Raw genomic sequence first — 10871 nt, forward strand, 5'->3', positions numbered from 1 at the left:
CATTCCCAATGATTCCCTATGGGCAAGTGCTGTCATTCGCTTTAGTTCCTCCTGTGAAGGAAGCTGCTCTTCTCTCTCAAAGCAGGGCCTCTGGGGCTTCCTCCAGATCCTGGCATGCGGGGGAAGGAGGCGGCGGGGGTGCCCCTTGGCTAGCATGGCTTGGCATGCTTGCTTGGCATGGCTTGTCGTGCCCTTCCTTCTTTGGGCTTGGGGAGGGGCCAGGCAGCGGAGCCGAGGCCGAGCTATAAAGCACCTGCCGCGGAGGCTGGCAGCTCCAGAGGAGTCTCTGCTGGAGAGAGAGAGAGAGACAGAGACCCAGCCCAGCCTTCCTCCTCCTCCTCCTCCTCTTCCTCGCCGCCGCTATGCGAAGCCCGCCGTCCGGCTTCTTGTCGCTAGCCTTCACCCTCTGCGTCCTCCTGGAAGAAGGTGGGAGCCCTCTCCCAAGGAGATCCCTGTGATTTGGGGTGTGTGCCCTTTTTGGGTGGCCAGATGTCCCCAAGAGGGCGAGGGACTGCGAGATGGAGGACCCTGGAGAGAAATGTGGAAGGCATGCCCCCCCCCCCCCCCCCCCCCAGGCATAGAAAGCCATGCGTTTGGGAAATCCTCCTGGAGAGCAAGGGAAGAGGGGTCCGGGAAAGGGAGGACGCCTGGCCCCCTGGGATCCCCCAATGACTCCCTATTGGCAAGTCTTCTGCAATGCTTTTGGGCAAGTCTTCCCTAGTGTTTCCCTTTGGGCAAGACTTCTAGAAATCTGGAGAGACATTTGTCTCTAGGTCCGCATGCAATTAGATGTGTAGGGGCCTGTGTGTGCATGCGCACACTGCACACATACATGTATGGGTTGCTTATTTATTTACACTTGGCCCTCCTTATCCACGGATTTTTCACCCACAGATTCAAGCATCCGCGGCTTGAAAATGTTGTTGTGGTTTTTAAAAAAGAAGTCCACATTCCAAATAGCGAACCTTGACTTTCCATTTCGTATCAGGGGCACCGTTTTGCTCTGCCATTCTGTTTCACAGGACTTGAGCATTCACGGATTGTTGTTATCCACGGAGTGTGTGTGTGTGTGTGTGTGTTCTGGAACCAAATCCCAGTGGATAAGAAGGACCCACTGTATTTATTTATCTCCGGGATTTATACCCCACCTTTCTCCCACAATGGGACTCAAGGCAGGTTACAATAGATTAAAAAGGGACAGAGCTGAAGCATTGACTGAGCTGGGATTTGAACCCTGGTGGAGAGCCAGTGGCGCCTAGAGGCTTGAGCGCTGGACTGTGATGCTGGAGACCAGGGTTCGAGCCTCTACTCGGCCCTGAAACCGACTGGTGACCTTGGACAAGTCACACACTCTCGGCCTCAGGGAAAGCAATGACAAACTTCCTCTGGACCAATCTTGCCAAGAGAACACTGTGACAGGTTTGCTTGAGGATCCCCATAAGTCAGAAACGACTTGAAGGCACGCAGCAAGCAATGTGTGCGCATGCGTCAGTGCACAGACATGTTTTGGAGCTTGTGTTTGAAAGCATGCATCGTTCTGCACTGTCTTCCTGAAAGCTAGCCATGTGTCAGGGAGCAACATTGTGTGCCCGGCTGTGCCCCTTGTTACCTTTGCAGGCTGCCAGCTGAATTCTGCAAAACACGCTGGGACTGCAAAGCACACAGTCACATATCTAGACACCCATTCAGCGTCTTTTATGATTTTGTAATGTTAATCATTACGGTTATGGCAGCTATAAAACTTTTCACATAGAAATAGCTGTAAGATTAGTTGGCAGATCACTGTGTTGACATACACACACACACACACACACACACACACACACCGAATCTGCCAAAGAAGAGCCTGTGACTCCCCCTCTTTTTCTGTCCTCTTTTCTCCTGTTTCAGGTCTCAGCTCCCCTCCAGCAAAATCCTACCTGGCAGCAGCAAGCAGCAGGCACCTGAGGACAAAGCGATGTACCTGTGCCACCTGGGAGGACAATGAATGCATTTACTTCTGCCACCTTGATATCATCTGGATCAACACACCTGGGTCAGTGGGGCCAGTGGCTGTGGTCAGGTCTTCAAGTGGTTACAGCTCTTTTTCTAGTTAGATTTTGTGTGAGGCAGGCAGGTAGATTGGCATTAGACGGTGAGGATTTTCTTCCACAGATCCTCATAAAATGGGATATTTGTGGGAAGAGTCTTCGGGGTAAAGTTACTTACATTTTTGAATGCATTTATTCCATCTCAGAATTCAAAACATGATACAGGTGATTCCTAAAAAATCTCCCACGCAGAGCTTGGAAAAATGACTTTCCCAAGTACTGCAGCTATAGAAATGCAAGTCAGCAACAGCAAAGTGCTCTTAGGACGTTATCAGACAAGGGAAATTGGAAGTATAATCCGATGGCAATCCGAACGCAATCATGGGGTTTCGCGTTATTGCGTGATAGACTACCACACGCAATTTCAGGCAATGGGAAGTCAGTCCGAATGCAACCATGGGGTTTCACATTATTGTGTGAGAGGTGATCACATGCAATTTTTGGGCAATGGGAAGCCAGTTCGGATGCAATTCGAATTCACATAAATTCGCTGAACTATCGAATTCATTTCAATGCGTTCTGGCCCCACTTTCTTTTCATTCGAAATTAAGAGAAATTCCCCCCCATGTGATAAACTCCTGAGAACATGAGCTGTGAGAGTTTTCACATACACCAGTAAAATCTTCTGTTCTCTCTCTACACAAGCTTTATGCATGTGCTACTTTATTTGCCTTTGTTTTGGAAAATGCAAAGACTTTCCTCCCGCCTCCCTAAAGGGCTAGGCAGACTTGTAGGATCAACATTCTTTTTATTTGAACCCCAGGATCTTCTGACCAGCAAAGTGGACCTTGACTAGTGAATCTGCCAGTGGTAGGGATGGGAGACCATGCCACTTAGAATTCTAGTTCAGCCACCCTCCACCCCCAGCAGCCAGGCAATGTTTTATGGTGGCTCTCAGCCATAGTGTGCCATCTTTGAGTGCCTCGGTAAAAAGGACATACAGTGGACCCTTGGTATCTGCAGGGGTTTGGTTCCAAGAACTACTGTGGGTACCATTCAATCAATGTTTATTGATTAGCCCTTAGGCCATATCAAAATAACACAAAAGCAGATAAAACACGCTACAAAAATTCTATAGAAATTAGAAAAAGCTAAATATAATAAAACCCCATGATTGCGCTCAGACTGACTTCCCATTGCCCGAAATTGCGTGTGGAAGTCTATCACGCAATAACTTGAAACCCCATGATTGTGTTCAGACTGACTTCCCATTGCCCGAAATGGCGTGTGGTAGTCTATCACACAATAACGTTAAACCCCATAATTGCGTTTGGACTGACTTCCCATTGCCTGAAATTGCGTGTGGTAGTCTATCACGCAATAACTTGAAACCCCATGATTGTGTTCAGACTGACTTCCTATTGCCCGAAATTACATGTGGTAGTCTATCACGCAATAACTTGAAACCCCATGATTGTGTTCAGACTGACTTCCCATTGCCCGAAATGGCGTGTGGTAGTCTATCACACAATAACGTTAAACCCCATGATTGTGTTCGGACTGACTTCCCATTGCCCGAAATTACATGTGGTAGTCTATCACGCAATAACTTAAACCCCATGATTGCGTTTGGACTGACTTCCCATTGCCTGAAATTGTGTGTGGTAGTCTATCATGAAATAACGTGAAACCCCATGATTGCATTCGGACTGACTTCCCATTGCCCGAAATTACATGTGGTAGTCTATCATGCAATAACTTGAAACTCCATGATTGCGTTCAGACTGACTTCCCATTGCCCAAATTTGTGTGTGGTAGTCTATCACACAATAACTTTAAACCCCATGATTGCATTTGGATTTCCATTGGATTATACTTCCAATTTCCCTTGTCTGATAAACTCCCCCGTAAATACAGTGGCATTGCAAAATGATGTCCCTCATATAAAATGGCAAAATCAAGCTTTACCTTTTGGAATTTATATCTTTTTGGAATATTTTCAAATTATGGATGCTTAAATTTGTGGATAAAAAATCCATGGATGTGGAGAGCTGACTGTATATGTAACAACATTCCTTCCAACTGTCTTGATTTGGCAGGGAACAATCACAATTGATCGTATGTCATCCCACATTTTCAGCTGCTTTTAAAATGTCCCGGTTTCTCTCTCCTTCCCCTCACCACTTTCCCAATTTGTTTTTGGCTGACATCCATTGCTCAAACTGAGTTCAAGGTGCAAAAGTAGCTTGTACTCAACTCAGTGTGGGGAGATTAATAACTTTTGCCATTCCCTTTGCCATCTTGATTCCTGCTCTCTTTGCACCAGCAGACAAATACTTTTGTTTAAGGAGGCATTTGGCTTATAGTATGTTGCAGCAGAAAGAACTTTTAATGGGTGCAGTAGTCTTTACATTTTGGTATGTTTTAATGCTGTTTTTAACTTTTAACTTTTAAATCAAAGTTTAGTTTAATTGTGTTTTACCTTTTGTACTAAGAGTTTTTATATTGTATTGTGCTTTTAAGACATTGTTATGCCACCTTGAATGCTGTGTTGGGAGAAAGGTGGGTTAGAAATAAATTAATAGAATAAACAAAATAGAATAAAAAATTCTGAAATTTGGTGGAGGTGGTGGCATTGGAGGGCATTTTAAAGTGTTATTGTAAAGCTTGCTCAGTCACTGGCCTGGTGGCATCATAAACATCCTTGCTAATCCAACAAAAAAGTTTAATTTGTGTACTTTCTTGTTTTACATCAGACATGCTATACCCTATGGCCTTGGAAATCTACAAAAACGACAGAAGAGAACACTTGGCCGGTGTGAATGTTTGCATACTAAGGACAGGATATGTACAGACTTTTGCCATGGCAAGCCTTGGTAAGTTCTAGGTGGTCGTCTCTTGTTGTTCTTGTTGTGTGCCTTCAAATGACTTCCATCTTATGACAACACTAAGGTGAACCTATCATAGGATTTTCATGGTACAGAGAAACTGCAGAATAGAAGTTTTGGTAACTACTTTCCATGCAGTACAATAGGCACAATTGCAGTATGCCTCCCTTCACATGTACAGTGAAGCCGTGCCATACGCAGGCTCATTATAGGCAGCTTCCAGCATATGCAGAAGGAGCCGGGAGAGTGGGAGAATGGTGCGTGCGCAAGGCCACGCGGCATGCACGAGCCCCATTATATCTAATGGGGCTTGAGCAAATGCATTTTTTGCCTTATGTGGGCAGGGGGAGGGGGTCCAGAACATATCCCCCACATAAGGCAAGGGCAGAGTGTATTACATTCTCTAACCATTATGGATCAGATCACAGGCCATTCTAGTCCAGCATTCTGTTATCATAGTGGCCAACTGGATGTCTTTTAGAAGCAAGTCATGAATGGAACACCTTGTATTCCCAGCAACTGGTGTCTTAAAAATGCACCTGTACACATACTCTGATCTATTAATTATGTGCTACATCAAGTCATCATGTGCCATTGCTAGCTGGGGATAATGTAAGTTAGCTGGACACCACAGTTCAAGAAGGATGTTGAATCATAGAATCATCGAGTTGGAAGAGACCGCAAGGGCCATCCAGCCCAACCCCATTCTGCCATGCAGGAACTCTCATTCAAAGCATCCCCGACAGATGGCCATCCAACCTCTGCTTAAAGACCTCATATTGGAACGTGTTCTGTTCAGAGACAAGCAACTGAAATGCTCAACAGTCTGGAAACCGAGCAAAAATGACTTAGGGAGCTAAGTATGTTTAGTTTGGAGACGAGAAGATTGAGACCCCATTTCTGTCTTTATGGCAGTTCTGTCCATCTGCATGACATGCGGTGACTTCCGATGAACTACTACAGACTTTCCCTGTTAACACAATTTTGTCCCAAAGTTAGCAATGTTGTGGAAAGCCCTAGTGTTTCCTTGAAAATGCAGGGTTAACATGGGGTTGGGTTTTGTGGCATGTGAACAGTTGCACTGGGCCCAAATTGGGCGGCCCATTGTTTGCACACCAGGTGCTGCACCTTGCCCCTTCCCTGGGAGGCCTCTGCCATGTGATCCCTTTGCCCTTTCATCTCTTCCATGGGTGAGTTTATCCTCCAGAGAATGGAGCTCCTGCAGGTGCAACAGTGGTGGCTATAGATCTGGAGAGTGGGGATGGCCCAGCTGTGGCAGTGCAGTGCCAGTCCAGCTGGCCCATGCAAACAATGCTGTGGTGCCCCTAGACAGGTTCATCCCCAGAGAGATCAAAAGGGCCCCTTCCTTGTTGTTCTTCCATTAGTAGGCTAAAGTCTTTTTATTCAAGTTGGATTTTAAAACAGAATGTTTTTAAGAATGGGGTGGGGATGCTGTACTGTTTTAATTGTACTGTTTTTAACTGCTTTTTTCTTTTAAAACTGCATTTTGTTCTTTTAATGTATGATACGTTTTAATGCTGTAACAGTTTAATACTTTCATTGTATTTTTGTACATTTTAATTGTATTTTTCTTTTAAACTGAGAGCCACTTTGAGTCCTAATTTTGCAAGATGTGCGAATAATAATAATAATAATAATAATTCCATAGCATTCCTATACCACTTTGTTTTCTTTTACTTTCTGCCTATCTTTGAGGAGACTGATGTAAATTGGTGACTAGTGGAATTTATCTTAGAATATAACAAAGGGGTAGACTAGTTAGTTTCTCATCTATGAATCCAATTTTTTTGATGAGGTCAGTTTGGGACCTTGTTCTGTGCTTTTCCAAAAGGGCTTAACGTTGTTGTTGTTGTTTTTGTGTGCCTTCAAGTCTTTTCTGACATATGGTGACCCTGAGACAGGGTTTTCGCAACAAGATTTGTTCAGAGAGGGTTGGCCTTTGCCTTTCTCTGAGGCTGAGAGAGTGTGACTTGCCAAAGGTCACCCAGTGGTATCCATACTTGTGTGTGGATTCAGACCCAGATCTTTGGAGTCATAGTCCAACACTCAAGATGCTACATGCTTAGCTTTACACTCTCCTTATCTGATTGTAGTTCTGTTAGTCATGTCATGTCTGAGCAGAAGTGGTCCGTATCAGTGATATGCAATGATATGCAATGAAACTAATATTTATACTCTAGGCAATATGGATATGGGTGGTGGGAAAGAGAAAGATAGAGAAAGAGAAAATACAGACTGAGCTCAGACTTTATCAATCACAGAATCATAGAATTGTAGGGTTGGAAGGGACCACAGGGGACATCCAGTTCAACTCCCTGCCATGCAGGAAATCCAAATCAAATCAAATCAAGGATGGCCACTGAAATTTATGAAGCTTATTAGTCATGATTCCTTTGATTTCTAGACATGACCTGAGTGTGGATCAAACTCATTGTTCTTTATGCCAGAAGATTTTGTCAGAGTCGCTCAGTATTGTTATTCAGGGACCCTGTTATTAATGGTTTGAAAAGGGCCTTCTAATTAGAATCATAGACTCGCTGAGTTGGAAGAGACCATGAGGGCCATTCAGTCCAATCCCTTGCTATGCAGGAACACACAATCAAAGCATCCCTGACAGATGGCCATTTAGCCTCTATTTAAAAACCTCAAAAAATGAGGTTAAATGATCCAACTTTCTCATCCACATTAAAAAAAAAAGCCTGGCATGGGCCCATTTTATAGACACTGGAATCTGAACTCTTTGGGACCCATAACCATAAGAGAATGATTGTATAATGTAAGGATTTGTTTATGTCAAAGAGAGAGAAAGCAGAGTCATAGTCATGTAATTGGCTTCTTGAAAAATCCTTCCAGTGTTTTCCCAGAATAAGGCAGTGTTTTCATTTAACCATATACAGAGACACAGGTACTTTGACCTGAATTCTTTGTGATAGCAGGCAGGAGAGGATGCTATGTGCTTTTATACACAACTCTGCAACTTTGGTAAAGCTCATATTGTCTTGTTCCCCACCCCAGGAATCTGAAGGAGCCTATGCTGCCCACAAGCACAGGGGTGCTGCTGAAGCTTCTCCAGACCCACAGCATGAAGCCCCATAAGCTGAATTTCTGAGTGCTCAGGTACAAGTCCTCTTGGGTCACCTTTCTGGTTGTACTGCTATGTGCACACAGTAGTGCTTCCCTGCTTCCAGAGAAACTTGGGCCCCATCTAGAGAGACATGCCTTCAAAATACTTTGAAGTAAGCTTTATACTAAAGGATGCTGGAAATCATAGTTGTGTTGAAAATTCTGATCATTTTCTGCTGGGAATCCATACTTCCCCCTCAAAACTATCACAGATGCCAGGCCCAGCACTTAAACATATTTTAGCACCCTTATGCTTGTGAGATAGACATATGCAGCCATTTGTAAGAGAAGGATCAGAATCCCCTCAAAAGGCTATTTTATGGCACTGTGGGACAAAGTAGACAGGATAAAAGGAGCGACCACAGGCTGCTTCCTCCCCCATTGCCGCGGGAACACTGTGGGACTGTAGCAACCAAACGCCATGTTCCTGAGGGCAGCCGCTGCTGCTGTCTCAAATGGGCCACAAAAAGGAGTGGTTAAGAAACCTCTCCTTTTGTGGAGACGATTGGGCCACATTAGTCGGCCGCCACATGGCCTCTGCATGATCTGGGGGCATATGTCATGTACATGTCTCATCCCCAGATGGGCCCAACAGCAGTCTTTTGGGGCTGTCTGTTTGAGGCTGGTGAGAAAGAAATGAGGGGAGAGGAAATGTTAAACACTCCCATTTCCTTCCCACTTTAAGCCAAGACAAGCCTGTTCAGCAGCCATTAAATTGTCTCCATGATGTTCCCCTTCCTCACCAGGAAGAAGCAGCATCTCCTCGTTGGCTTGACAGCTCTCTCTTAGAGAGAGAGAGGTGTTTATCACATGGAGGTTTTTGCAGCTTTTTGCAACTCAAATCCGGGGTGACTGCAGGTCCAACGATGTGAATTCACGTGATAACGTGATGTGTTATCACACGCGATTGCTTTCTATGGGGGCTTCTTCGTGGCTCTTCTGTAGTCAATCCAAAGTGACTCCTCATTTTGGTGAAATTGGTAACAAGCGAATTCATAGAAATCGCGTCCAAGCTCACTTCAATTTCACTCTGAATTGGTCTGGTGTGGAATGCAACTTTGCTTCTGCTCTGGTACACCTCCACAAATCCTCCCGGTTGCCAATTTCCCATGCAGCGCTGCAATTTCCCCCCATTTCCTTTCGGTGGTCCTTTCACTTTCAGGGCAACTCATTTTTTATATGTGCGTGAATGTGAATATACAGATATGTATGTCTATATATGTGTGTGTTGGAATTGCTGAAATGGAAGGGAAAATAAAAAAGGGGGATGAAGAAGACACAGAAATATTCACAAGACAAATATTCACGCAGTCACACAATTACGCGAAACAGGGAACAAGAACTTGCGCCCCCTTTCACCTCAGAAACGTAAGAGGTCACGATGCGTTCAGACCCTCACTGAGCATGTGCAAGGGTCCCAGTTTGAATCATTGAATGCGCATGGTATGCACCGGTGTGGTAACACAGTTTGCACTCACTCTGCTTTGCTTGATCTGCATCACGTAACTTGCCTTGGATTCGATTCCTCCTCGATTCAGAAGAGCAATGGAAGGGCAACCAGGTGTGATAAAACATTCATGTTATAACGTGAATTTGCATAGCTGAACCAGGAGTCACCCTGGATCTGAGCCGCAAAAACCTCCGTGTGATAAACACCAGAGACAGAGGCCTAAAAAAGAAGGAGCCTAATGGAGCTGGGTAGGACATGAAGCTACCTGCTTGCTGTATGATCTTGCTCAAAATTTGACAGATATAGATGCTCCTTTGCTTTTAGGAATTGTTTGGAGGGCAGAATTTCCCAACTAGTGGATTTGACAACCACGGGACCTCTGTGCATTTGGCAGAAGCCAAATATGGTGTAGTTTCCCCCCCCCCCCCCCCAATTCTATGCAGTTGTTAAGGGGATGCCTTGAGCCTTTTGCTGATTTAAACATGAAGTCAGCTCCCACAAAAATGGCCACTCCTGTAGAGTACTAAGGGAGTGTTGTGTGAGATCCTGACCACTTTCTTTCTTCTCTTTTTTTAGTGAACATGCTCTTTTAGGTGCCTTGTTTACCAGAAGGCAGCAAAAAACATTCCTTCTATGAAAGAAGAAAATCAGGAGGACAAAACAATCAATCCTGCAAAGATGCTTCTAAGTAGAAATAGTGGAAGGCAAGACCAAGAACAAGATGAAATGAAATGAAACCAAATGAAATGTCCAACCAAGTGTGCAAAGAATAGCAGAGGTGACACACCACAGTCTCATTAGAACTTCAGATATCATGGTGAAAAGAACAGAACTTCTCCTTTTGTCAGCTCTGTGGCGCCTTGGGAAGGTCTGTCCAGTTTGTTGGATGAGAGGATGTTTATTTTCTCAGATGCCAATAGCACTCCTTAGCTGATGTCTTTGTAAATGGCTGACCTTTGGGTAAAGGCAGTGCCATGATGATAGCTTCTATTGCCCTGTGTGATTCTGTATATGATAATGCCAGACACCCCTACCTCAGGACCTGGTTCACTCTTACCCCCACAACACTGCACTTTACACATGACTGGCTGACCATCAGACTGTTGCTGTTTACCTCTTTCCCCTTCTAATTCTCGCTTTTAGCACATTTCTCCCTATGCTGCCTTGTATCACAGGGGAATATATACCTTGCGTAGACATGAGACTACACAAGGACATGAGTTCCTTGCAACTGTTTTGGTTGTCCTCAAAATACAAAGCATCCAATTTGTAGTATGCTTGCCTTGTACCCTGTTTAAATAAATTGCCATAGCGCCACAGAGTTAGTCTCAAGAGTTCTACAAGGTCCCTTTGCAGTTC

At 44.7% G+C, this 10871-nt stretch overlaps 1 protein-coding gene across 1 annotated transcript; it reads left to right on the forward strand.

The window, feature by feature from the left end:
* Nucleotides 1-362: 362 nt before the first annotated feature.
* On the forward strand, nucleotides 363-8048 carry EDN2 (endothelin 2). Its single transcript, XM_089483582.1, has 4 exons — nucleotides 363-426; nucleotides 1891-2035; nucleotides 4787-4906; nucleotides 7955-8048. The coding sequence occupies exons 1-4, from the start codon at nucleotides 363-365 to the stop codon at nucleotides 8046-8048; spliced, it is 423 nt and encodes a 140-aa protein (XP_089339708.1).
* The last annotated feature ends 2823 nt before the right edge of the window (nucleotides 8049-10871 follow it).

This window comes from Sceloporus occidentalis, unplaced genomic scaffold (assembly GCF_023333645.1).
Source record: "Sceloporus occidentalis isolate IW3139 unplaced genomic scaffold, rSceOcc1.0.p SCAF_20, whole genome shotgun sequence".
NCBI classification, from domain to species: domain Eukaryota; kingdom Metazoa; phylum Chordata; class Lepidosauria; order Squamata; family Phrynosomatidae; genus Sceloporus; species Sceloporus occidentalis.